Raw genomic sequence first — 27,008 nt, 5'->3', positions numbered from 1 at the left:
CTAACGCTTGGGGGTGGACCCGAGAACCGAATTGAGTGAGGATTGGGCCGAGAGTTCAGGGGCGGAGTTTAAGAGCGAACTCTAGACAGAGAGTGGACCGAGCACGAGGAGGCGGGGCCTGGTGACGGACCGGGGCGGAGATTGGGCTGAGGGCGGTGTCAGCGCGAGGATTGGGCCGAGCGCTCTGGGGCGGTGCTTGGGGGGGGCGGTGCCGTGTCGGAAGTCAGAGGTCAGTAAATAGTGGTGATGTCATGCAGGCAAGATGGCGGAAGGGTGAGCCCGTCATCCAGCTCTCGGGCGTTGGGGCCTGAATTCTCCCAGGGTCGGGGTGCTGGGCCAGGGTCCTCGTGGGGAACAGGAGGCCAGCCCGGGAGTGGACGGAGCTGAAAGGGCGGGGTGGAGTCTCAGTGTGAGGGGGTGGGGAAGCGGTCTGCCAAGTCTCAGCCCGCCGACCACATCTCAGGGAGAAACTGAGACCCGATCATGCGCGGGCAAGAGTCGCACCGCAGGGCCGCCAGATATGTCTGTCTTCACAGGGAGGACGTGGGCTGGTGGCGGAGCTGGCTGCAGCAGAGCTACCAGGCAGTCAAGGAGAAGGTAAGCCGGGCCGGCGCCCTTCCTCCGCCAGGGCCTCGCGCCGCCTCATGCAAGCAGGTCCGAGCGGCCCCGCCCGACCAGTGTGGGCGCTGGGCCTCAGAGATGAGGCCCACCCGGGCCCTGCGGTTATCCCCTGTTGGTCTCAGGGAGGACTGACCCCCGACTCAGACCAGTGTGACCCTAGCCACGGTGAAATACAGATTGTTTTAAAGGCCGGAGCGGCCCTTTTGTAGGAATCCATAGGAAGAGCAGTTTATTCCAGCGCAGGAAATTCACAGCTTCGTAGAAGAGAGAACCTTTGATCTAGGCCTTGAAGAAGAGTTCTGCAATAGAAACTTATTACTATAGTCATTCAAATACTAGAATGCCACAGCTAGCACTCTCTGACAGGTCCTGAGGGTACAGGTGCTATCCTGGGCCTCACAAAGCTCATAGTCTAGTGGGGAGGCAGCAATTCCTGTGGGGGGTGAGTGAGCCTTGGCTCTGCCAATGGACAAGGCTGTTGTGTGTTTCTGTTCCACTCCATGCTAGTTTGTCAAAACCAGCCCAAGTGAATTGTGGAGGAAAAATTAATTACTGTTTACTTCAAGAAATTGGGGCGAGTCCTGCTTCAGGGCAGACTCCAGGAGGCTTCTGATCTCGGTTAAATCAGTCCTCTCTTCTGGGAGCATTTTAATACCTCCTTTAGCCTGCATGCTCCTGTTCAGCCCTCTCAGCTACAGCCTAGCAAATCTGAGAATATGCCCTGAGTTGTTTATGTTGTTATGAGGACTAAGAGAATTTCCCACTGAAGTTTAATTGAAAAGACTTCAAAAGACCTCAGCTGTTGAGCGATCTCCTGGAAGGAGAGTCTGACATGCGTTCAGCAAGTATTGGGCGAGGACCTCCTGTGTGTTTCCCTCAAGGCTGGTCTTACCATAACTCATGAAAAATAGTTGGTTAGCTTTCCATCTTCGTTCTTGGGGAACTCCCTGTTTGAAGCAAGGTTGTGGGTGTTGTTTCTGCCTTTGACAGTTCCCCATTCAGAAAGAGGGGACTTAAATTTCCCTCTCAGCTAGTTACCGTTATATGAACTTGGACAAGTTATTTAATCTCTCTAGGCCTCAGTTCCTCATCTGCAAGATGCGAGTACTAATAACACCTACCTGATAGTACTGTTGTGAGGATTAAATAATAATGTGTGTAAAGCACCAGGAACAATACTTAGCACACCGTAAGTAGCATATAAGCATCAGTTATTTTTAAGTGCTGAGGAGTGTGCTGGGGAAACCTCTTAAACACCACCAGTTCATTTTTACTTCCATTTTCCCCTTGGTCTTTCAGTGCTTTCCTGGCCTTGCCCTTGCCCCCTTGCCTTCCCATCCCAGCTCCATCTAGACTACTCAGTTCCCAGGACCCTCAGTTCCCTTGCACCCCTTAGCATACATTGCCCTAGAGACTGCAGTTCTGAGATGGTGCTGTAATCTCTCTTCCTCTGCTCCTTACCTCCTCCTATAGTGTATATGCGTGTTTGCATTTACCCACAGACACTGATAAAGAAAGTCATTGCTCCTTGGTCCAACCACAGATTCCCCACGCTTATTTAGGCCTGAACACACCCCTCCCCCCAGCAAGCTTTTTCAGTCTCTGATTTGCTTTTCTTACCCTTATCTTCTGAAACTTTCCCCAAACCTAACTCTTCCCTTAAGTGCTCTGTTCAGCTACTTCCTCTTTTACCTCTAAGAGACACCCTCGCCTCCTACTTTTATTTGAGGTCAACAACATGATCTCTTGTAACTCCCTCCCCATCCCTGCAACTCCCTCCCCATCCCTGCAGCCTTCACGTGTAAGCTTATCTGTAAACACACTCAGCTTCACCTACCACTTGCCAAATCCATCGGGTGGTTTTCAGCTCTTATCTTCCTGGTCCTTTCGGCTGCATTTGATACTAGTGATCACTCCCTCTTTCTTGCAACTCTACTCCTTTGGCTTTGTGGCATGCGCTCTCAATTCTCCACATCTCCAGGCTTTTCTTTCCTGTTTCATGACTTTCCCTTCCTGCCCCTTAAAGGTGTGGTGTTTGAGGGGTCTTGTCCTCAGCGCACTGCTCTGTTGTCTCTACAAACTCTTCCTGGGTGACCTCCTCCATTTCCATAATAGTGTGATTTCTAGTCCTTTTCTCTGAGCTTTAGTGTTTGAGAATCGCTCCTGCTGGACAACTGTCCCAGATAGCCCGCTGTCATCACACACGCTACATGACCAGAATCACTGTCATCATCTTCTTTCTAAGCCTGCTCCCCCTTCACATTTTCTCTCTGAGCTGGCAGCGCTGCATCTACCCCGTCACCTAGGTTAGCAGCCAGTGGCTCTTCCTTGACTCTCTCTTGCCCTCGCTCAACACATCTATTTAATCCCTAAATCTACCTTTGTCTACCTAATATTTCTTGAATCAGTCCCATCCTTTCATCCTGCCCAGCACTTACCCTTATTCATATTCTTTTATTTTCTTTTCTGAACTATTACAGCAGCCTCCTGACTGGTTCTCCTCTGTCTTCTAATCTTGTCACTTTTGGACCGATCCATGGCACTCCAGGCCAGTCCCTGGAGTGACCTATGAAAAATGCAGATGTCATCGTGTCCCACCTCCTTCAAACTCTTGGTGGCTCCCCATCACCCACAGGGCTGACCAGCCCACCATAGTTGCCCTTGGCAGCCTCTCCAGCTTTCTTCCCAACTACTTCTGCTTTACCTTGAATGTTCATTAGGACTGAAATGCTCAGAGGCCTCAGTAAACCCCGTGCCCTGCAGTGCCCCGGCTTCCTTTACTGACTCCTGCTCATTCTTTTAGGTGCTCAGTCCAGGCTTCCCTTCACCAAGCCTTTCCAACTTCCTGATAAAACACTGGTTGCCACTCAGCTCTTGTACACTGACACTGTTATGTGAGCATTTTGCCCGGTAGACGATGACCTTCTTTTTTTTTTTTTCAAAGATTTTATTTATTTGACAGAGAGAGCACAGAGGGAGAGAGAGAGAGAGAAGCAGTCTCCCTGCTGAGCAAGGAGCCCGATATGGGACTCGATCCCAGGACCCTGGGATCATGACCTGGGCCGAAGGCAGACGCTTAACCAACTGAGCCACCCAGGCGTCCCTAGACGATGACCTTCTTGAGGGCAGGCACCATGTCGGCTCATTCTGGTCCCCTCAGAGCTCACAGTCTAGTGAGGCAGACAGCCATTCATCACATCACCATGGCAGTGGTTATATAATTAAAATTTGCCCTGGTACATGTAAATTTAACAAGCAAACTTTCTTTGGCACCTACTCTATGCCAGGTTCTATGTCACATACTGGGAAAACATCAGTGAGCAAAAAACATGGGCTCTATGTTTACAGAACTCCGTTTATCCAGGAAGCTAGATAGTGAACGGGCAATCATAAGTCTACAGCATGACAAATGTTCATGCAGGTGCCCTGGGAAGCAGGGAACCAAGCTAATCTGAGGTGGCATCAGGGAAGCTTCTCTAGGGAAGTGACATTTAAGCGTAGATCTGAAGGAAGAACCAGAGTTAACTAGGTGAGGGGGTTCATTCATTGTGTTTGTTCACTTATGTGTTTCAAAGAGTTAGAATCGTTTGTTCAGACACCCTAAAGGTAGAGAGGATGCTAGAGCATTTGAGAAACTTGCGGAAAGCCAGCTAGAGCTCAGTGAGGGACACAGTGGTAGGGGCTAAGAGTCTGCCAGAGGTGAGATGAGATGGGCTTTGGAAGTGAAGGTCAAGATTTTATCCTTGCTCATAGGATACTGTGTAAGCACTGAAGAATGTAAAGCGGGGGCAACCTGGTCTGCTCTGACCGCTCTGACTTCCAAAACTCCCAGCGGTGGCACAGGGACAGTGTAGTAGAGGTCTCTGAGGCACCCTCTAAGGAGTGCATTTGAAAGAGCAGGTTGGCCTAGACCAAGGCGATGGCAGAGTGGACAGAGAGAGCGTGTTAATAAATGACCCCTCCGCCCCAATTAAGGAGCCCCGGGTCTGAAATGGAAACATGATTCCCACTCCCACAGAAGCTTCTGGCCGATAGACAACACTGCCCCATTCAGAGACGTCCCAGGCTGATGAAAACTAGGCAGGCCCTTCCCCAAAGAAAAACCCTCAAAAATGCACACACACACGCCCTTCCCCAAAGAAAAACCCTCAAAAATGCTAACACACACACACACACACACACACACACAATGCAGCTGATTATCCATGTGTAAAATGAGAAGGCTTGCCAGGGCGAACACAGAGGTAGTCTGGGAAGGTACAGTGGGTAAGGGTGAAACAAAGCAGGGCAAGACTTGGACCAGAGCTGAGGGCCTGCTGTCTCATGCCGTCTGAGCGGCAGGTCAGTCCCAACAGAAGCAAATATCCATTCTGCTCTACAGATGAACGGAATCCTGGAGTGATAGAACCAAGAACCCCTCAGAGATAATCCAGTCCAGTATTTCTCTCAATATCCCCTTTGTTGAATGTAAAAATCACACACCTTTTTACTGGTATTAAATGTCAAGAATCACTCATAAATGCTTTCTAAACTAATGCGACATGTTCATTAAACTTTTCAGACAACTAATTTCACATACTGCCTCCTATTTCAACTGAATCTCCCTGTAACAAAAAAAAAAAACCCTAAAAGTAGAAACACTTCCCTTTGATAAAAAAAATCACACACCTTTTCTTCATGTTATTTGAAATTTGAAACAAACGTCATGACTTAAAGCAACGCATCAGACTCTGTTTTGTTCCCAGACGACAAGCGCCCCCTTCCCCAGCCTGCTCTTGAACCACTGACCTGGGCTGTCTCCCTCATTTTTTTTTTTTTTAAGATTTTATTTATTTATTTGAGAGAGAGAATGAGACAGAGAGAGCATGAGATGGGGGAGGATGAGGGAGAAGCAGACTCCCCGCTGAGCAGGGAGCCCGATGCGGGACTCGATCCCGGGAGTCCAGGATCATGACCTGAGCCGAAGGCAGTCGCTTAACCAACTGAGCCACCCAGGTGCCCTGCCTCCCTCATTTTACAGAAAACCGAGCCTAGGTGAGAGTTACTTGTGGCCACAGAGCTTCTCAGCGCCAGGGCTAAGAGTCGTCCCCATTCTCAGAACGGCAGGAAGTCCTTCTGTACGCTGCTATTGGGTAATCCCAGGTCAGGGACCCGGGACAAGCAAGCATGGTTTCTGTGCCTAGACTTCGCCCGTCACCTCAGTTTTCCGTGTGTCTGTCTGGGACGGAAGAAGTCCAGGGAACAGGAACAAAGGGTAGTGGAGCCAGCTGGCTCTGTCATCCCTCTCGTCTTCCCATAGTCCTCCGAAGCCTTGGAGTTCATGAAGCGAGACCTGACGGAGTTCACCCAGGTGGTGCAGCATGACGCGGCCTGCACCATTGTGGCCACGGCCAGCGTAGTAAAGGAGAAGCTAGCCGTGAGTACTGCCTCTCCCCTCTGAGGGCCTGGCCCTCACAGCCGGACCTGCCCTGGGCCCCTGGTGGGGACGCCCCAGCCTTTCCACTGCTAAGTGATTGTCTCTCCCCAGAGGCTCCCACTTTGAAAGAATTGTGTCTGTCGGGCAAACAAGCTACATAGAATAAGTATTAATAGGCTTTCCCATTTCTGTATTGTTTTAGCAAATGCTTTCTTATTAGCAAAGTCATTCATTGTAGACAATTTAAAAAATACATGTAAGTAAAAGAAAAAGAAAGACCTAGAGACACCCCTAATTCCATCTCCTGGAGAGAATGACTGTTAATATTTGGGCGTATGTTTCTTATGTCCACTTTCTTTTTCAGAACTGGAATCAGTGAATATCATGTTTTGTAACCTACTTTCTGACTTAATCATTGCAAACCTCACTCTCCAGCATCAAAAATGGCCTGTTGTTTTGTTCTGTAGGTTCAACCTGTTCCTAGTTTCCTATTGCATTTTTTTTCTGGTACTATAAACAGACCCACAGTGAACATTCTGATCGCTAAATCTTTGCCCTTCATATTTTCTTTATAATAAAACACTGGAAAGGATCATAGGGTGAGTACATTTTTAGGCCTTTTAATATTTATTGCAAAACTACCCTCCAGAAAGGTTGTGCCAACTTATATTCTTACTGTCCCTGTTTTTATTAATCAAAGATGTGTAGCCGAATCTTCTTGTGAGATAGGAGTTAGATTCTAAAGTTAGTGTGAAAAGTGAAAGTTGTGTATGGTTGGCTATCCCTGCAAATCTCAAGCTTCTGATGAAGTATAACATACAGGTTTTGTATGAACAGTTTCTCCTTTAGTATTGGGACAGTTGCACTTTCTTCATTCGAGCACCAGCTGAACCAGTTGCCTTGTGACTAGAGGCCATGTTATGAGAAACATGTTTTGGAGTTCTTTCAGCCAACCTTATTTGGTTGACTCTTCCTGTAAAATACTGTCTGCCTGCCAGTCACAGCTGCTAATGAGCATGGATGACAAGGAGTAACCCTGCTGATCTGCTAGAGTCCAGCCAGTAGCACACGTGCCACTCGTTTCTTCCATTCATTCATTCCTTTTCTTCATTCATTGATTGTATATCTGTGCTAGCATGTGCCAGCACTCTGTAACATGCCTGGATAGCCTCATCAGGAGTAAATATTATGGTTTCCATGAGGTTTAGAGCCTGGCCCTATCAGCATCCCATCTCTGCTTTGCTTCGAGGCCATTCTGACCAGTGTGGCTCAAGCTCGGTGTCCCACTTGCCCCTTCTAGATGATCCATACATTGGCCCTCAGCTGGTCCCAGGTTTGCCTCTAGGCAGGGATATCTGTTCTCATCCTGCCCATATTTCCCCAACCTTTCATACAAAATGTTCTACTTCCTGAATGATGGTGATGAAACTGTAATATTACAGTACTGCTGTTAGGTAAAAGTTTGTTGTATGCCAGGCATTGTACATGCCTTATCTTTTATTTGTCACAGCAGCCCTCTGAAGGAAGTCTGTTTACCCACATTTTACAGATCATGAAACTAACTCAGAGAGGTTTAGGTCTCTAAAACTAGTACCTTTCCCACCACTCTACCTGTGGGTCCTCTTCCCCACTGAGTGTGTATGACATGCATCCTCTCCTACCAATTTTTTTTTTCTTAAGATTTTATTTATTTATTTGACAGAGATAGAGAGAGAGCACAAGTAGGCAGAGTGGCAAGCAGAGGGAGAGGGAGAAGCAGGCTCTCCGCTGAGCTGGGAGCCAGATGTGGGGCTCGATCACAGGACCCCAGGACTTGAGCCGAAGGCAGCCGCTTAACCGACTGAGCCACCCAGGCGCCCCCTCTCCTGCCAGTTTTTGATCAGCCTGACTGGTCTTGAAATTTTTATGAAACAGCCAGTCAGAGAGTTCTGCTCTGACTTATCCAGGCCTACGGGAGCCCTGTTCCACACCCCCATCTGGTGTTCGGGGGAACCCTGGCTACCTCTGTCCTTCTCCAACCCCAGAGATAGGGTGAGAGGCCGTGAGCACTTCCCTGGTCCCCACACATAGAGCACACTTTTGCCCCTGATGCTTCACCCCTCAGTACCCCATCCCCTAGATTGCAGCCTGCTCCTGGGCCACCTGTTTCCTCTGCCCGCTTCTCTCTGCAGACTGAAGGCTCCTCGGGGGCAACAGAGAAAATGAAGAAGGGGTTGTCTGACTTCCTAGGAGTGATCTCCGACACCTTTGCTCCCTCACCGGACAAAACCATAGACTGCGATGTCATCACCCTGATGGGCACACCCTCTGGCACAGCTGAGCCCTATGATGGCACCAAGGTATCCATTAGCAGCCCCCCCCTGCAGGTGCCTAACAGTGCTGGGTTCTAGCTTCCTGCGTGCACTCACAAAAGCAATACATGTTCAGGCCAGAAAATAAATACATGTATGTAACTAAATTGGAAAATACTAGTAAGCAAGAAGGTGATGATTCCTAAATCCATAATCCCATCCCTCAGAGAGAATCACTGATTTCTCGTTGGCGTCTAACCTGTCATTTCTTTTTGTTTACTAGCATTGGTAAAGATAGTTTGGATTTTTTCTTTTTAACCAGAAAGGCACTTAATACCTGCAATTTTGTAACCTGCTGAAAAAAATGTATAAAAAATATTAGCACCTTTCTTAATCATCATCATTTTAATGTCTTTAAATTCTTGCAAGTGAAGGTAGCGTCATTATTCAGTCATTTCCCTAGTGTTGCACATTTGGATTCCCTTCAGCTTTCAGCCATAATAAGGAATCCTGTATGGGCATGATACTCTCAGCATTGGGGTGAAGGTTGATTTCTAGCGGGAATAAATGCATGGGGGGGGTGGATGTCTTCAAAGCACCTAGATCAACAACAGTGGCAGGATATTTCTTATACATTTTATCTCCTCAGCGTTACTTCTTATGGTTCCTGGGGGTATTTTCTTCTAAATTCACAGTGTGATGTCACAGCAGTCTGGCCTTCGCAGCATTTTACCACATTGAGTTTCCATTCCAAACATAATGATTTTTTCAAGCATTATCTTTCAGCACTAGTATTAATACCACCACTTAGTGACCATTTGAGTGGAAGTGTGAAATTTCTTAAATTGTAGGATTTTAAATTATAACAGCAGTGCATCACAAAGCCCCTTGCTGAAGTTCTGATTTAGACAGCCAGCCCTTGCTTCACGTGATACTGAGGAAGGAAGGTGAGGTTTTCGGTTTGTCACTCCTGTGGCCGTAACAGGAACACAGCAGATAATTCATTTGGCAGACTGGCTGTGAAATTAAGAAATTCTTGGGGCACTTGAGTAGCTCAGTCAGTTAAGCATCTACCTTTGGCTGAGATCGAACCCTGCGTCGGGCTCCCTGCTCGGTCGGGAGTCTGCTTCCCCCTCTGCCTCTGCCCCTCCCCACCGCTTGTGCTGTCTCCCTCTCAAATAAATAAATAAACAAAATCTTTTTTTTTCTTAAAGATTTTGTTTATTTATTTGACAGAGACACAGTGAGAGAAGGAACACAAGCAGGGGGAGTGGAAGAGGGAGAAGCAGGCCTCCCACGGAGCAGGGAGCCCGATGTGGGGCTTGATCCCAGGACCCTGGGATCATGACCTGAGCCGAAGGCAGACGCTTAACTGACTGAGCCACCCAGGCGCCCCTAAATAAAAGCTTTTAAAAAAAGAAAAAAAAAATTAAGAAATTCTTGATGAGTGGTTTTAATTTGGGGGAGCTACTTCAAAATTTGCCCATAAATTTGGACTTTAATAATATATTTGAACTAACATTTTTCAAGTTTCACATAATTCAAAAGCCTTTTATACGTACAATTTTGTAGTCTGCTTACACTGTATTTTCTTAGTTCCCAAGGTAGAATACTAGGGGAAAGACCATTTTTCTGGAAGCCCCAATTTTGCACTCCTAGCCCAGTGCTCCACTCTCTAGCCATAGGGTGACCTGACAAGTGCCCCGTGGGTCTGGCAGCCAGCAGGGGAGAAGCTGGGTTGAGGTTGACTTCCTATGGGACTAAATGTATAGGGGAGGGACATCTTCAAAGCGCCTAAATTAACAACAATGGTAGGGTATGCTGTCAGAGAGGAGATGTTTTCTGCACCTAGCACTCCAGAATTTCCGTTCTTTGTTTCTTACAGGCCCGCCTCTACAGTCTGCAGTCGGAGCCGGCAACCTACTGCAATGAACCAGATGGTGAGGGGGTAGCTGTGAGGGGGCAGGCTTTAGGGGCTCTGGGATGAGCACCCTCTTTGTCTCTGATAGCATTGGCCTGGCACCCTCTGTGTGGCGGGACCAGAGTGGGGCTAGAGTGCACCTTACGTGTGGTAGGATGGGTTGTCAGTCCCTTTTCCTCCCTGAGCCTGGACTGTGTTCATCCCGGTCTGCAGAGACTTCGCTCCACTCCCTCAGCCTCCACTCAGGCCCCATCCCAACCCTGCTGCCCTGCCTGCCTTCTCTTGGGTGTTTGTTTGCCAAGCCCCTGCCATGCAGCAGGCCCCAGGCTGGGAACTGGAGCTCAGAAATGAGTCAAACTCTCACCCCAGTCCAGACCTCCGGGAATGTGCTGTTAGGAAAGAGAAACGGGAAACTGTGGATAAAGCAACGATAGTAGGGATGGAGTGCTGCTTCCCCAGATGGGAACCCAGAGGGGAAGCACGCAGCCCAACCTGGGGAACCTAGGAGGTGACACTCAGATTGAGGTTTTAAGGATGAATTAGAAGTAAACTAATTTGGGGGCACCTGGCTGACTCAGTCAGTGGAGCATGCGACTCTTGATCTCAGGGTGCTGAGTTCAAGGCCCACATTGGGCATGGAGCCTACTTAAAAAGGAAAAAGAAGTAAACTAATTTTACTTTTAGCCGTGGGGGAAGGGCGTTCAAGCGTGGCAACAGGACATCTGAAGCTTCTGCACTGGGGAAGGCTGAAGAGGGGCATGTGAGGGAAGGAGGCAGTGAGAGTTGCCGGTGGGGGCCTGGTGGGGGCCAAATCGGAAGGGCTTTGGGTGCCAGACTAAGCAGTTTGAATTTTGTTCTAAATGCCTCAAGTAGTTCTTAACCTTGTTTTAGTCACAAAGGTCTTTAAAAATCTGTTGATAGTGACAAACCCTCTCTCCACAAAATTTTATAATGCAATAGGGGAATTCTTTGACCCTCTGAAGCCCATCCTTGGATCCTAGCTTAAAAAGCCCTCCCTAGGGGTACCTGGGTGGCTCAGTCGGTTGAGCCCCCTACACTTGGTTTTGGCTAAGGGTTGTGAGATCACGGTCCTGAGATCAAAGACTCAAAGAGGAGTCTGCTTATCCCTCTCCCTCCCTGTAGTCCCTCCCCCGCCTCACTCACTTGCTCACGCTGCCTTTCTCTATAAAATAAATAAATCTTAAAAAAAAAAAGAAAAAGCCCTCCCTAGAGGGGTACCTGCCTGACTCGGTCAGTGGAGCATGCAGCTCTTGTTCTCAGGGTCATGAGTTTCAGCCCCATGTTGGGCGTAAGAGTTTACTTAATAAAAAAGTAATAATAATAATAATAAAATAAAAATAAATTAAAAACCCTCCCTAGAAAACTCCTAAAGGGTTTTGAGGCCTGGGTGAGTAGATTTTGCATTTTATAGAAGAGTCATCAAGCATGGTTGTAAAGGATAAAATAGAGAAAGATAGAAGATGGGCAGACTGGGTAGGAGGCTTGGTAGGAATCCCCACATCAGAGGTAAGGCCAGAACCTAGGGAGTGGCGGGTGGAATGAAGAGGACAGTGTGCATACAGAAGACACTGAGGAAGTGGAATCCAGAGTGATCGATAAAGGAGGAGTCCAGGAGGGCACCCAGGGCTCTGGTGGACAACTGGGTGGGACAGCTTGGGAGGGAAGAAAATGAGCACACGTGGGGTTTGCTGCACTTGAGCAGGCAGAGGTGTCCAGGGGACACCTGGACCCCTAGATCTGGAGCCCAGAAGGGTGGGTGGGGCTGCAAAGAGCGACTGAAGAGTTGTCAGGGGAGGGAGAGGTGGAAACTTGTGGTTTAGTGGAGCTTATCTTAGGAGATAAAAGAGAATGAGGAGAGATAAGGAAAGGAAAAGAGGAGGCCACTGAAGACTCAGAAGGAACAACTGGAAAGGTGGGAGGAAAATCACAAAAGCCCAAGAAGCCAGGAGAGAAGAGGGCATTCACAAGGACAGGTGGCTCCCAGGATCAGAAGATGGATTGGTCACATGAGGGAGGGCGGAGAAGTAGCCTTTAGACTGCAAACATGGGGCCCCTGGGGACCTGAGAAGAGCAGTTTCAGAGAGGAGGGGGTTCAGTAGCCAAGTGTAGTGGGCTAAAAAGCGAGCAGGTGTGTGAGAACATGCAGACTGCAGCCCATTCTAGAGATCACTTTTCAGTGCCTTGCCATGATACCAGTGAGGCCTACCTACCCCATCACCCTTCCTGACCCCCCACCTTTGCCCAAATGGCTTTGAAAAAAACCTTGAGCTTTCCTCACTGTCCTTGTCCACACTTAGGTGTATTTTCTGTAGACCCAGTGTTCTCTCTCCAGACCTAGGAAACTGACCATCAGTGTCTGTCCCTCTGCAGGGCCCCCGGAATTGTTTGATGCCTGGCTTTCCCAGTTCTGCCTAGAGGAGAAGAAGGGGGAGATCTCAGAGCTCCTTGCAGGCAGCCCCTCCATCCGGGCCCTCTACACCAAGATGGTGAGGGCCCAGAGGGCAGGACCTTACCCAGCTTCGGTTTCAGGTGTCGGGAGGTGGGAGGGACATATCTAGAGTCCTTGCAGAGTCACCTGGCCTTAGGAGATAAAGGAGAATGAGAAGAGATAAGGAAAGGAAAAGAGGAGCCCACTGAAGACTCAGAAGGAACAACTGGAAAGGTGGGGGGGAAATCACAAAAGCCTGAGAGAGCAGTCGGAGCCACTTGGTTTCTGGCAGTCATGTGAGAAATGGAAGGGCCAGCAGGGCCTGATGGGAATTCTCTTCTCCCTCCTTGGCCAAGTTGGGCCAGGAACATGGGATGGGTGGAGGGTGTAAGTGCTCTAAGAAAAACTGCTCAGCCACTTAACCACATCTGAAATCCAGGGCAGCTGGGGGCAGGCTGATAAGGCTGGGGACACAGACCCTACACAACCACTCCCAAAGTCTCATCTCCACTGTCCCCTCCCTCCAGGTCCCAGCAGCTGTTTCCCATTCAGAATTCTGGCATCGGTATTTCTATAAAGTCCATCAACTAGAGCAGGTATGCTGGCCTGGCCTGGGGAGGTCCTCCACGCAGCCCTTGGGGAAGTAGGCTGGATTTTGTTGAGGGAAGAAGGGGCACAGGGTACCAAGAGCTCTGGGATCAGGGCCAGGGTCTGAGGAGAGCTTGCCCTGACTACTGCTGGCCATCTTTTTCCCCCACACTCAGGAGCAGGCCCGGAGGGATGCCCTGAAGCAACGGGCAGAACAGAGCATCTCTGAAGAGCCTGGCTGGGAGGAGGAAGAAGGTAAGAGATAGTAATAGGTCCTGTCGTGCCTCTGGGGACCGTCTGGCCATTCTGTGAGCACTAGAGAGACCTGGCAGCCAGGGAAGTACAGGGCATGTATACCACGTCTGTACATGCTGAGGATAGGCTGAGCAAACAAGGAAATGTTTGCCTGGGCTGGTGGAATTCCTGGTTTAGGTACAGAAATCACGTGTGTCAGGAGCCGCAGATTCCCCGGCCAGCCCACGGACCAGCCCCTTCAGAGTCACCTGGGATGTTTATTGGAATTCGGATTCCCTTCCCCCCATTCTAAATGAGACTCTGTGGGGATGTGGCCGAGCCTGTTTTTTGCTTCACGCCCAGCACGGGAGCTCAACGCGGGGCTTGAACTCGTGAGCCTGAGATCAAGACCTGAGCTGAGATCGAGAGTCAGATGCTTAACCAGCTGAGCCACCCAGGCACCCCCAAACTTGTATTTTTAACAAGCTCCCCTGGTAAAGTTCATGGCTTAGCCAGGTTTGGGAACCGTTGGCTTAAGGTGGTAGCTGAGCATCCTCTGTCTGGTAGCTCAGCTTAGGATAGTATGTTAGAGCCACCTGCATGCCATTAACACATTTATTGTTTTATTATTTTCTTTATTAAGGAAAGTTAAGTGTCTTATCCAAGATCATACACTGCGAATATAGCAGAGCCTGTCCTAAACCCAGAACTGATTCACTGTCAAATCTTAACTTTCTAACCTATAATACCATCTTGGGCTGTGTTGCCAGAAGCTGAGTGTCCGCCAGACATATGCTAGGCCTTGTGGGTAGGAGAGACTTTGACCGACAGGGGGTATCTGCAGATGAACCATGTTGGGGAGAGGGTGAGGACACTGGCACCCTTCAGTCTTGATCAGAGTAAGCTTTGGCAGGAACCTGAGGTCTGTCTTCAGAGAGCTCCAAGGTTGTCTTGGGGCTGACCAGGGCACATAGCCCTCTTTTCTTTTCTCTCTCAACAGAGGAACTTGTGAGCATTTCACCCACATCTCCAAAAGAGGCAAACGTTCCTGTGGCCCAAACTTCCCCATCCCCTGAAGGAGGACCTGGCCCCCTGAGCCCCTGTGAAGACAATCCGGTGGCTCCCGCTGAGCCTCCTACAGAGGTGACTCCGTCAGAGAGCAGCGAGAGCGTTTCCGTCGTAACGCAGATGGCTAAGGTTGCCGCTGCCGCCGAGGCACCGCTGCCGCCCAAGGACCTGTCCCAGAAGCTTCTCGAGGCATCTTTGGAGGAACAGGGCCTGACTGTAGATGTGGGTGAGACTGGACCCCCGCCCCCGGCTCCGTTCAAGCCCCAGCCCCCTGCTGGCCGCCCTAGCGGCCCCGAGCCCAGGCCTCCTGCCAGAGTAGAGACTCTGAGGGAGGAGGTACTCACAGACTTACGGGTGTTTGAGCTGAACTCGGACAGTGGGAAGTCTACACCCTCTAACAATGGAAAGAAAGGTAAGTCAAGGCCAAAGCCCAGTGGGTGGGGGGGAGGGGCAGGCAAGCGTTGCTACCCCATAAGGCAGACTTGTGTCCTCATCCCTTGGGAGGGTCCCAGCAGCAGTTGTCCTTCATTTGTGATACTGATGGTGACGACAGCTGCTATCTATTAAGTAGTTGTTACTGTATTTCATCCATTTAAAATGTACCTGTTTTCTTTTTTTTTTTTTAAGATTTTATTAATTCGAGAGAGAGGCAGAGAGAGCACAAGCAGGGGGAGAGGCAGAGGGAGAGGGAGACGCAGAATCCCCACTGAGCAGGGAGCCCCACGTGGGGCTCGATCCCAGGACCCTGGGATCATGACCTGAGCCGAAGGCAGATGCTTAACGACTGAGCCACCCAGGCACCCCAAAATGTACCTGTTTTCTGAAATAAGGGTGCATCTTAACAATCGTTGGGGTCTTAGGTTCAACGAAATAAGGTTTGTGCCAGGTTAGTGTGTTATATTGCACTTAGTTTCTCATTACATCTCACAGCCCAGTGAGGTCAGTATTATTGTCCGCTTTTATAGATGAAGAAAGTGAAGCTCAGAAATGTTAAGTAACTTGCTCAGATTCACATGACCAGGAAGTAGCAGGCCCAGATTCAGACCCGGGTCTCTCGGACTCGGAGCCCATGCCCTTAGCTACCACACTGTGCCAGTTTCCATGCATTTGGACGATGCAGCCTTATGCTGGGTTGGAAATCCCTGTGGCATTGATTGATGACAGAGGTCTTCTCCCCTGGGTGACCTCAGAAAAGTCATTTAGCTTCCCTAAGCTTCCTGCATTATTATGAGTATGAAACATATAAACAACACTTCCGTACAGTTGAAAAAAGAATAAAATGAATACTCATGAACTTGTTGTCACCCAGCTTAAATAATAAAGCTTAGTTTCTTATCTGTATAATGGAATTTTAGACTGGAGACTGACTTCTTGTCAAAGGGGAACCTCTCTAATTCCTGGAATTAAAGGACAATGATAGCTCTGGTGTTGACTTTTTTGCCCCATCCAGAATACCTCTTCAGAGATAGCCGATTGTCAGCAAGGCCTCTCTACACACACACACACACACGCACACACACACGCAATCTCTGCTGACACACGGTACCAGTCGGCCACAAAATTTGCCCAGCAGGTGAGCCCACGCCTACTGGTGCAGTGAGAGACTGGTTTGCTGCAGTGGGAGGGAAACTGGCCGCACCCCACCCCTACCCTGCTCCCTGATGGAAACGGTAGGGTTTCCAGTTTCCAACACAATGCTTCCCTTCTGGCTCTGATTCAGTGAGGTCATCCATTGAGCTCCTACCCGCTCTTTATGAGACACTAAGGAGGGAGGGGCAAAAGCAGCAGGCTTTATGATGAAGCGGGAAGCAGTATGGGACAGGCGTGGTGCCGGAGAAGTTCAGAGAAAGAAGGAACCTTCGGGGCACCGGCGGTTGTTTGACCGAGGAGACAGGCGTTGTAGAGGAGAGGTGGAGAGTTTGGGCAGGTGCAGGGGACTGGTAGTCCGGCTGAGGGGCCCACCAAGTCCCGATAGCAGAGGCCACGGGGCACCCAGGGGGCGGGGGCGAAAGCCCACTTTGTTGTATTATCTCCCAGGAGAGGGAGGAACAAGAAGGGTGGATGGGTTAGCTCAGAAGTAGAACTTAAGAGCTTAGCCTTAAGCCGAACTGGGAAGGTTGGACTTGGTGCCATAAAGCAGCAGGGCACGCTGCTCCCATTATATGCCTGACTGGTCCGGAGAGCTCTACGTGTAGAGGATGAGGGCTCAGGCTCTGGGGTTCAGACAGTTCTGGGTTCAAATCCCAACCTTGCTCCTAAGCCATGTGACTTCAGAAAAGTTACTGATCTTCTCTAAGCCCCATTTATTCCTCTATAAATTGGGGGTAACTTTCATGATAGGTCCTCAGGGAAGAAATCTGAGTAGAGCCCTGCTTTGGGGAAATGATAATAAGAAACTATCTCTGAGCACTTTCTGTATGTCTGTATAGCTCTGTGCTAAGCACTGGATATGCGTATCATTCAGTCTTCACAGAAGCCCAAGAGATCTGGGTAATTTTCCCCATTTTTTTACTTATTGGAAGGAAACGGAGATCAATCACCCACCCACTAAGTATTTAGAAAAGTGTAAAATAGTACTTTAGGAAGGTGAAGAATAGGTGAAAGACCCAAAAGGCGGTGGGGGGTTGCTGGCCGGGTGGTACGAAGGGCCGTTTGAGGTAGCGGTTGTGGGGAATTGGGCCATGGGAGAGCGGGATCAGAAAAATGAGTGGTGGGTTGAAATGGGACGAAATGAGATTAGGGGAAGCTGCAGCACGAGCTCTTCATCGCTCTGCTCTCCTGCCTCTGACACACTCGGGGGGGGGGATGCAAGAGGCCTGGGGAGTCGCTGCAGAAGACCCACCAGAAGCAGTTGTCACTTAGGGGAAGCCGGGGTCTTGGACTAGGGGGGCATAGTGGGAACAGAGTAGAGAGAGTGAATCTTAAAAGAATGAAGGCTTGGAGACCGTGACTCCTTTTCCCTCTTACGTCCATATCCTTAGATGACATAGAAGAGCTTGGTCCCTGCATGCAGCAGTTTCCTGGGGTGCCCTCACCAAGGTCCCGGGGCAGTTACTGTCGTTGCAGAGCTGCTTCCCACCTGCACTTTGTCCCAAGATCCATTTAATCTAAGAGACTGGACTTACCCTGCTCAGGTTCCCTCAGCAGGAAGGGGGAGGAGAGACAGGGACAGGCCTGTGGCCTGCGGAACTAGAAGAAGCCCTTGGGCTCAAGGCCCTCCTTCCCCAATGACTGACCTAGGAGTGGCTTTTGCCTCCCATTTCTTCTCTGGGGAAACAGAGTTGTAGTTAAACAGAATAAAATGAGCTGAATGACAGCACTGGGAGGTTAGTAGTCACCCGAAAACTCCCCTTTCTTAAAACAACAATGGTAACACTCCATGAAAGCTTAAAATTGTTTTGGCCTAAATCCGTTCTCTGCCAGGCATACAGTGTCAGGGAGCTCTTAGTACCCTTGTCGTGTGACAGGACAGGAAGTGGGGAGGAGGCACATGGGAAGGAAAGCCCCGATTCTCATCTCTGCCACTCGAAGCCTTCATCTCGTCCCCTGTAAATTGGGACTGTTAATACCCGCCTCAGAGGTGAAGTGCCTCAAAACTGTAAGCTGATACTCTGTTTTCCACCCCTGGAAGGGCTGCCCTCGAATTTAAAGCCTGAAAAAGAGAGTTTCACATTCCTGAAGGGCAACCTGAGGTCAGGGAAAGCTGCCATGGCCACAGCCCCAGCTCTGAGATGAGGAATAGGCAGGAGTCCGGCTTCTAACCCCCAGGAAGCCTGCACTGACAGGTAGCCAGGTGTGTGCCACCAGAGTGTCCCGGAGGCCTAGGGAGACTTGGACGTGGCGTGTGAAGAGCTGGGTCTCGGTCGCCGTTCTGCCCTGGCCAGTCCCGGGGCCACACACGAAATGACCTACCTCGGAGACGGTGCCACTGACAGCCCCATCTGTTAAACTCCCACTGTGCATACGTGTTACGTGCACTTCACATTGACCCCTCTACTCTTAGCACTGATGTATCTCAGAACTGCAGGCCCAGGCCTACAAGGAATCACCCGGGGTACCTATTTATAATGCAGAATTCTGGGTCATTACCTGGACCTGCGGAAGCTGAATGAGGGGGGTGGGGAGACAGGCATCTGCATTATCATCTGTGCGGTTCTCTACAGAGGGTGGTTTTATCCTTATTTCATAAATAGACTGAAGCCCAAAATAACTTACCCAAGACTACACAATAGATAAAAAAGTAGGGATTCCACCCAGGTCTGCTTGGCTCCAGAGACCGTGCATGATCCTTTTTTTTAAAGATTTTATTTATTTATTTGACAGAGAGAGACACAGTGAGAGAGGGAACACAAGCAGGGGGAGTGGGTGAGGGAGAAGCAGGCTCCCCACGGAGCACGGAGCCCGATGCAGGGTTCAGTCCCAGGACCCTGGGCTCATGACCTGAGCCGAAAGCAGATAACGACTGGGCCACCCAGGCACCCCTGACCATGAATGATCTTACAAGGATGCTGGTGGCTAGCCAGGTGGCTAGGAAGGAGCACAGTGCAAGACCCCTTATAAGGAATGTAGGGGCGCTTGGGGGGGGGTTTGGTGTCAGAGCCTGGGTGCCTGGTGAGGAGCAAGCTGAGCAAGCAAAAGCAAGGACATGTTTATAGGTCATGCCACTGAGAGATCAGGGACCTGCTCTCTTTGAAGGTGCTTTTAATAGACAGGAAAAAAATACAAAGTAGTATGTGTTCATTTTAGGGGGGGGAAAAAAAAAAAAGAATGGGAAAATTACCCCCTGACCTCATCACCTAAAGGTAACTATTGTTAGTATTTTTATGGGAATGTTATGCATCTTTTCTCTATGTGTACAAGCATCTTAGCATATTTTTTTTTTTAAAGATTTTATTTATTTACTTGAGAGAGAATGAGAGAGAGCACATGAGAGGGGGGAGGGTCAGAGGGAGAAGCAGACTCCCTGCCGAGCAGGGAGCCCGATGCGGGACTCGATCCAGGGACTCCAGGATCATGACCTGAGCCGAAGGCAGTCGCTTAACCAACTGAGCCACCCAGGCGCCCTTAGCATATTTTTTTTTAAATAGAATCACACTGCATATACTTTTTTCCGCATATACTTTTTTTAAACTATTTTTGTCGTTTTCTTATAATAACTTTCATGTGTACATTTTTTTTTTACGTTGCCTATAAGAAGTCATGCCCAAATGTGAATATTTAGAGCAGTGATTGCCAAACTTAGCAGGCCCCAGAATCACCGAGAGCGGGGATCAGTAGGCTTTTTCTCTCTAGGGCCAGATCACAAATACTTCGGGCTGACGGGACGCCTTGGCCCTGCTGTTGTTGCAGGAAAGCCGCCACCATAGGCAGTATGGAAACAAATGGCAATGGCTGTGCTCCAAAATTTCACTTCCCAAAGCAAGCAGTAAGCTGGATTTGGTCCCCGCGCTGTAGTCCACCGACCCTGCTTTAGAAAAGGGTCCCACGTATATTCATTGAGCACAAACTCTGTATTCAAGGCACTTGGCGAAAACAAAGATCCCTGTCCTCAGGGAGCGCACATTCCAGTACCTCTGTTAGAAATAAGCAAACTAAGTCTCGTGATGTGATGAATTCGGAAGTTGATAAATACAGTGGACACACAGAACAAGTAGAGCAGAGTGAGGGGAGTGGGCGGTTTTCAAGTATAAGGTAGGATGGTTTGGGGGGGCTGCCTGGGTGGCTGGTTGGTTAAGCGGTTAAGCATCTGCCTTAGGCTCGGGTCACGGTCCTGGGGGTCCTGGGATCAAGCCCCTTATTGGGCTCCCTGCTCGGCGGGGAGCCTGCCTCTCCCTCTGCCCACCCTGCTCACGCTCACTCACTCTCTCTCTATCTCAAATAAATAAAATCTTTTAAAAATAAATAAAGTAGGATAGTCGGGGTAGGCCGCATTTAGATGGGATGGTTTGTACAAGGGTGTGAAGGAGGCAAGGAAGTTGGCCTGTGGATGTCTGAGGAGAGAGTTCTAGGTATAAGGAACAGCCCATGCAAAGGCCCTAAGGCAGGAATGTGTCTGGTGTGTTTCAGGACTAGCAAGGTCAGTGAAGGTAGAGTGGAGTAGGTGAAGAGGAAGAGGTTCGTTGTTTATGTCTTCTGGAAGATGTCTGTGGCTTTGGGGAGCCTCTGGTCCAGAGTGCTTTCTCCACTACAGTAACTTCCTTTTTCTCACTTAATAGTTGTAGATTATGTTGCCATGTGTAGAAGTGTTCTGCAGCCTAACATTTAAAAGTCACATAATGTTCCATCATGTGACTACACCATTTATTTATGTTTTTAATTCCCTATCAGTGAACTCTCAAGTGTTTTTTTTAAATTTTCATCACTATAAACAGCACTGCAGTGAACATCCTTTTGGCTAAATCTTTGACTGAATCCAGCGTTTTTGCTTAGAATAGATTCCTAAAAGTACAATCACTGAGTCAGAGTGACAACAGAATGTTAAGACCTTTGTTGTATATTTGCCAAGCCCTTTTATTTATTTATTTTTAAGATTTTATTTATTCATTTGTCAGAGAGAGAGAACACACGCAGAGGAAGCGGCAGGCAGAGAGAGAAGCAGGCTCCCCGCTGAGCAGGGAGCCCGATGCAGGACTCGATCCCAGGCTGCTGGGATCATGACCTGAGCCAAAGGCAGATGCTTAACGACTAAGCCACGCAGGCGTCCCTGCCAGGCCCTTTTAAAGAGCACCATTACCCCCAGCTACAGACTGTTCAGACATACCCCTTCCCGCCTTTCACACTGTGGATCTTGGTTCCAGGCTCAAGCACAGACATCAGCGAGGACTGGGAAAAGGACTTCGACTTGGACATGACCGAAGAGGAAGTGCAGATGGCACTCTCCAAAGTGGATGCCTCTGGGGAGGTGAGTGGGCCTGGTTGGCCTCAGGGAAGCAAGCTCAATGCTCCCAGTGTGTGAGGACTCTCCCCATCAGGCCCAACCGTCCCCTAAGGGTGGATCCCTGCTCCTCTCTGAGATGGCAGCTTCCAGAAGGGTGCTGGAGCCTCCCACTCAGGCCCTGAACACTTCCCAGGAGCAGGCTCTGCTTCCCCTCAGTTCCAGGGTGGACGGTGGGAGAGTTCCTGACATTAGCACTGCATGAAAGTCACCTGAGGAACTACTAAAAAAAAATGTACTCCAAACCCTGCCCCACATCATGGTCCCCAGGGATGGTCCCGAACAGATTTCCTGGCCTTGGGGCAAAAGACAGTGTGATCTAGGGCAAGTCACTTAACCTGAGCTTCTGTTTCACAATCGAAAACCTAGAACTGGCCCTAGAAGCTTGTAAGCTGTGATAGACAATGCATGTAGACGTGTTAGGCGTCGTGCCTAGGACATGGGAGCAGGTGGTGAACATTACTGAAGCTGCCGCAAAACCCGTCCAGCTAGAAAGCTCAGAGGCCTTCCTACTCTTATGCTTCATTACCTGCCACAGTCAAGAATGGGTCATTTTGAATGGAAGGCAGGGGGAAAAGCTCTCACAACTACTAAGTGACAGGACTGAGGCTCCAGGTCAGACGTCTGATTCAAGTCCATGCTATTTCCACAGTCACACAAGAACCACATGATTCCTTCCATCATGTAGCTCATGAACCGGCTATAAAGAGGTGAACAGATGAGAGAGACAGGCAGGGCCTTGGTTTTCATATTGGAAAACTGAAGCATGGGGAGAGGTAGAGACCTACCCAAGAGTGTTTGGCTCCTGTGACCTCACTATGCCTGGGGCGGAGAAGGCCCCTGATCCCCTCTCATGTCCCAGGGGCTCAATGTCCTCTGTGTTTCTGCGGCCCTCGGTAAAACCTGACAGCCGTATACCTAAGCAGCGTCATTCTACCACCTCCTACCACCTCTCATACCCGGGATCAGCTGACAGCAGGCCAATAGAAAGTTCCCTGGGGAGACTTCAGCTGGGGGAGTAGGGTGCTGGAGCCCCTGAGGAAGAGCCTGTGAGCACCCTCATGGCAGTGCCCCTCTCCAGTTCTCCTTCAGGGACTGACCGACATAGTTCCTAGGGGCATCCAGTGTTGGCTGGTGGAAGCATTTCCTTTGGGTCTGGAATGATCAGAGCAGCAGACCCACCCCTTAGGCGGAGGATAGCTCTGCTCCCCAGACACATTCCTTAAGACTGGTTCACTCTCACAGAGGGCAGGAGGGCATGGCCCAAGGCAGGGCTGGGCAGGGTAGGGGAGGCTATCCGTAAATGGAGGCAGCAAGGGGAGGTTGGGTCTGGGCTTGACTGAGAGGAGTAAATATGTGTTTGTGCTCTCCATTATCCCCTCCTGTCTGCAGCTGGAAGATGTAGAGTGGGAGGACTGGGAATGAGGGGAGCCAGAGCGTGCAGCTCCCCCTGCCCACAGAACCTCCCACCCCCTCGCTCGTCTCAGCCCAGCCCTGGAAGACACTGACTGAGAATGTCCCCCCAATGGCCTCTGTCAACCAGAGCTCGGGTACAGATTCTGGGTGGCTCCTTGCTGGTCCTTTGGGCCTCTGCTCACATCTGGGAAGGGGCTCACTAAATCCAAACCAGGAACTCTGACTTGTGCCAACCATAGGATGACTCAAGGGGGAGGAGACCTACCCCTCCTCACCAGAAGAGCCTCCATTTCTCTGCTGAACACCCACTGTTCTTAGGGACTCTTGCTGGGAAGGCCCAAGGGATAATTCTAGCCCTTCTACCTGTGTAGACAGAAACTAAGCACCAGTCTCTTGGAGGAAGCTGAGACAACACTGTCCACCCATAAGCAGGCAAGGAAGGCCATCCCACCTGTCCTTGGCTAGACAGGATGGCAAGCACATTCTGGTTTCTAGCCTAGTGAGTAAGAGGCATTCGTCTCTGGGAAACTTGCCTCTCTTGGGGATCTTCCCCTCCCAGGCATTTTCCATTCCCAGAAAGGTTCCTTGTGGTTCCGAATCTAGAGACCAAACCCTGAGTTCCCACCTCCTTCCTTCTGTCCAGCCCAGGCTGGTATGTCCCCAACACCTCTCCCAGGGCTTCTTCATGTCGGATGCACCCAAGTCCTTAGCCCAGCCGTGCCACCTGCAAGAGTCTGCTCTTGCATTTCTTCCCCTCCTCAAGAAGGGAGGGGGTCACTTCAGGCCCTTCTGTGCATTGCCTGGCGGGATACCTTGTCCAACCAGCTACCCACCTCGACCCCCCTGTAGCTTAGGACACAAGCCAGCTACCAGCGGTACAGAGCAGCGATCAAAGCCGAGTACTTACAACTCCAGTAAGCCCAACTTCTCCACCTCAGCCCTTCTGCTGCTTGAAGGGCTATGCTGGGGGTGAACTTCTTGAGACTCTCATCAGGCTTCTGCAAAAGCTCTTCTTCCTGAAGACTGACCCAGTCTTTGTGGCTCTCACCCTTCACTCTGGTAAAGCTGTTTCTCTCTTGGGGGAATGAGGGGCTGCAGGAATTCCTGGAGACCCTGGTGCTTCATGATGCTGCTCTGGTGATTCTGGTACATAATCTGGTGTATTCACCAGTGAAGTAAAGGGATTGTGGTCAGGTCTGCCAAGAGAGTGGTGGTCCCTTCCACTTCAAACCTTCATTGGAGGGGGGTGGGATGGAAAGAATGTTGAATCTTTTTTTTTGACGGGATGGGGTTTTTCTCTTTGTAATTACTTCTTTAGTTTAATTAACCTTTTGGTTGTTTGTGCAATATTATATATTTTAAATTATAATGCATCTCCCCAGAGTATTTTGTAGCCAGGAAAAGAAAAAAAGGGAAAAAAAAAAAAAAAAAAGATTCTAACAGCTGTTAGTTTTGTAATTAAAAAAAAAGAAAAAAGAACTTTGTCCTGAACCTTTTCCAGACTTGCCGTTAACAGCATTAAAGAGATTCAACAGAAGCTGGAAGTCTGGGGGTCTGTTCTTGTCCCCAACAGCAGCTGCCCTGGAGGCAAGGCAGGACGGACACAGTGTGCAGGCTGGCTTCCTGCGTGGAGCCTGGGGAAGGGGCAGGGGGGCAGGGAGGGGTGGTCTGGGGCTCAAGGAAGTCCCCTGTCCTCACCTCAGACTCAGCTTAGACTCTGGGGTGAGGCAGGGACAGGGCCCCCAGCAGGCCTCTCACCAAGACAAGGAGTCGAGAGGCCGTCTCTGCATTCCCAGCGCTTCTGCTTTTATTTGGAAAGGAAGTTGCAACAGTGGTGGTTCCAGTGGCTCTTGGTCACTTCTCCCCTCTCCTCCCCCAGTGTGTGTATGATTCTGGGGTCTGTTTTTTATTTTTATTTTTTTCATTAATTTGAGTTGAACACCTGTGTGAAAATCACTTGTTAGCTGTAATAAAAGGGAAGTCTGAATGAGGCCCTCTGGTTGCATGAAGATCTTTAAAGGGAAAGAGAAGTAAGGCTTGGGGAGGGTGTAGGTAAGTTCTAGGATAGAAGTAAACTTAAAGTGTAAAACATATATCACCATCTTAGAAGCGGGTTTTGGGGTTTGCTTTCTCCCCCTGCTTTATTGGGGAGGACTTGCCATTGCTTTTATCAAGTGCTTGCTAGCCATGGGTGCCAACTAACTTCTTCGATTGAAGGCCGGAGGATCATATCTGGTTCCAGGAGCCGCTTGAGCAGGTCCTGGCATTCGGCCGAGATGCCCAGGTGAGCGGGGAAGGACACCCCCTTCTGCTGCTGCCACAGCATCTTGGGGATGTCTGTGTCGTCAAAAGGTAGGCTGGCGCAGAGCATGACGTACAGGACGACGCCCATGCTCCAGACATCCCCCTTCTTGCTATCGTGGGGAACACCCTGCAGCACCTCGGGGGCGGCGTAGGCTGTGCTGCCGCAGAAGGTCTGGCTCAGCTCTCGGCGTGACTTGGGCAACACCTTAGCGAAGCCAAAGTCAGTCAGCTTCAGGTTGAAGCCCTGCAACAAGGCGTTCTCACACTTGAGGTCCCGGTGGGCCACACCACAGCCATGGCAGTAGCGGATGGCCTCGACCATCTGACGGAAGAGGGCCTTGGCCCGGCTCTCGGGCAGCGGCCCCCCATTCAGCACACAGTCAAAGACATCCCCTCCTTCAGCCAGTTCCATCACCAGGTAGATTTTCCCGTCGGCAGACTCCAGCATCTCATACACCCGGATGATGTTCTTGTGGTCCAGGGTACGGACAATCTGGAGCTCCCGAGGCAGGAATCTCTGGATAAATTCTGAGGAAACAAGGGGAAAAGACACGTCTGGGTGTCTGCCCACCGTGTCTGGGTCTGGTGCCTTGGTTCCCATTAACAGTCTTAAATGTCTAGCTTCTTGGACATTGCAAAGAATGCCCACTGCTATTATTTTTGTAGTTTATTATTCAAAGGAATAACTCCCTGCCACCCTCGCACTGTTGTGAGCAACCTGTGAGACCATGGATATCAAAGTGCTTTGGGGATTTTTTAGACAAAACCACTGAATCTCGGTTATGAGGCCTGGATTGCCCACAGCGTGGTGAGCAGCTCCTCACACCCCTGCCTCCTGACTCCACGGTTCTTCGCTTGAGCCCTGTCTTCCTTGCTCCCACTTCTGCCTGCCTTGGCAGCAGCTCCTACCCTCTGCCAGCCTAGGCCATGGCCTCTCTGCCCATCTCCGTCCCCCTCCTGGAACAAGGAAGGCCCAGCAGGCTGGGGTTGTGCCTCTGAGGCCCTTTACCTCCTGCCACTTTAATCTTGGGTTTTAGAGGTGCGAGGTTCCCCCACCCCCCACCCCCCACGACCTACCCCAGAGCCACAAACTCTCTTGCACTCCTTGGTTCCAGACTAAAGGGGAGGAGGAGATGATCCTTCCCACTGGAGGAAGTGCCCACCCACCTCAACCAGCCCTCCCTTCCTCCAAAGGGGCCCCAGCTCACCTTCTGGCCCTCCCATCTTGTCTATAATTTTAATTGCCACTTTTCTTTGGTGTTTTTTGGAAAATGCTTCTTTGACTTTTGAGTAGGTCCCTTCCCCAATGGTCTTGCCCAGCTGGTACCCATTGGAGAGCAGAAAGTCCTCCATGCTGTCTAGCGCCTCCTTCCTCTCACCCTCTCAGCTCATGCTGCCTCTGTGAGGCAGCTCTACTCCACCATCGCCCTTGGCCTGCTCCTTTTCCCCCCAAGGACTTCATGCGCAGCTGCCCCAGCGCTAGAGCATTCTCCGTCTGGACACAGCAGCCACGGGTGGTGGGGAGGGAGAGGGCCATTTTAAAACTCCGGCCCAATTGTGATGTAAATGCTGTGTGACCCTTGGCCAAAATTGTCAGTGCCCTTACCTGCCCTCACCATCACCACCACCAAACCCAGCACGGGTTAAGTCACCGCCGCGCCCCCGTCCCCCAGCCAGGCAGGGAGTTGCAGCCCGCCCCGGGGCGTCTGCGCGCCGCCCGGGATGACGGGCTCCTTTTCGTGGACGCCGCCTCCTGCGCCCCCATC

At 50.2% G+C, this 27,008-nt stretch overlaps 2 protein-coding genes across 5 annotated transcripts; one reads left to right on the top strand and one right to left on the bottom strand.

Moving 5' to 3' along the window:
• Positions 1-232: 232 nt before the first annotated feature.
• BSDC1 (BSD domain containing 1) lies at positions 233-25,150 on the top strand. 4 transcript variants are annotated; one of them, XM_021684188.2, is made up of 11 exons: positions 250-273; positions 537-597; positions 5,921-6,037; positions 8,209-8,376; positions 10,214-10,268; positions 12,641-12,756; positions 13,226-13,294; positions 13,463-13,541; positions 14,521-15,000; positions 21,386-21,489; positions 22,915-25,150. In XM_021684188.2, exons 1-11 carry the CDS (start codon positions 263-265, stop codon positions 22,945-22,947), a joined length of 1,293 nt encoding a protein of 430 aa, XP_021539863.1. In that variant the 5' UTR covers positions 250-262; the 3' UTR covers positions 22,948-25,150. The 4 variants fall into 4 exon arrangements, with proteins under 4 accessions (XP_021539862.1, XP_021539863.1, XP_044770403.1 ...); XM_021684187.2 differs by lacking the exon at positions 22,915-25,150 and having other exon boundaries at positions 233-273; positions 21,386-21,637; XM_044914468.1 differs by lacking the exon at positions 8,209-8,376.
• Positions 25,059-26,748, bottom strand: TSSK3 (testis specific serine kinase 3). The gene is made up of 2 exons (XM_021684189.2): positions 26,451-26,748; positions 25,059-25,770 (listed from the first exon to the last, which is right to left on the bottom strand). Exons 1-2 carry the CDS (start codon positions 26,593-26,595, stop codon positions 25,109-25,111), a joined length of 807 nt encoding a protein of 268 aa, XP_021539864.1. The 5' UTR covers positions 26,596-26,748; the 3' UTR covers positions 25,059-25,108.
• Between the last annotated feature and the right edge of the window lie 260 nt (positions 26,749-27,008).

This window comes from Neomonachus schauinslandi, chromosome 4 (assembly GCF_002201575.2).
Source record: "Neomonachus schauinslandi chromosome 4, ASM220157v2, whole genome shotgun sequence".
NCBI lineage: Eukaryota > Metazoa > Chordata > Mammalia > Carnivora > Phocidae > Neomonachus > Neomonachus schauinslandi.
Note: the sequence above shows the minus strand (reverse complement) of the source record. Positions and strands in the feature narration are given on the sequence as shown.

Excerpts from the sequence above, each read along its gene's own strand:
- BSDC1 (XM_021684187.2), top strand. Across the intron at positions 8,377-10,213 it reads AGCCCTATGATGGCACCAAG|GCCCGCCTCTACAGTCTGCA; the intron begins GTATCCATTAGC and ends TGTTTCTTACAG. Across the intron at positions 13,295-13,462 it reads AAGTCCATCAACTAGAGCAG|GAGCAGGCCCGGAGGGATGC; the intron begins GTATGCTGGCCT and ends CCCCACACTCAG.
- TSSK3 (XM_021684189.2), bottom strand. The coding sequence starts at position 26,595 with ATGGAGGACTTTCTGCTCTCCAATGGGTACCAGCTGGGCAAGACCATT. Across the intron at positions 25,771-26,450 it reads CAAGATGGGAGGGCCAGAAG|AATTTATCCAGAGATTCCTG; the intron begins GTGAGCTGGGGC and ends TTGTTTCCTCAG.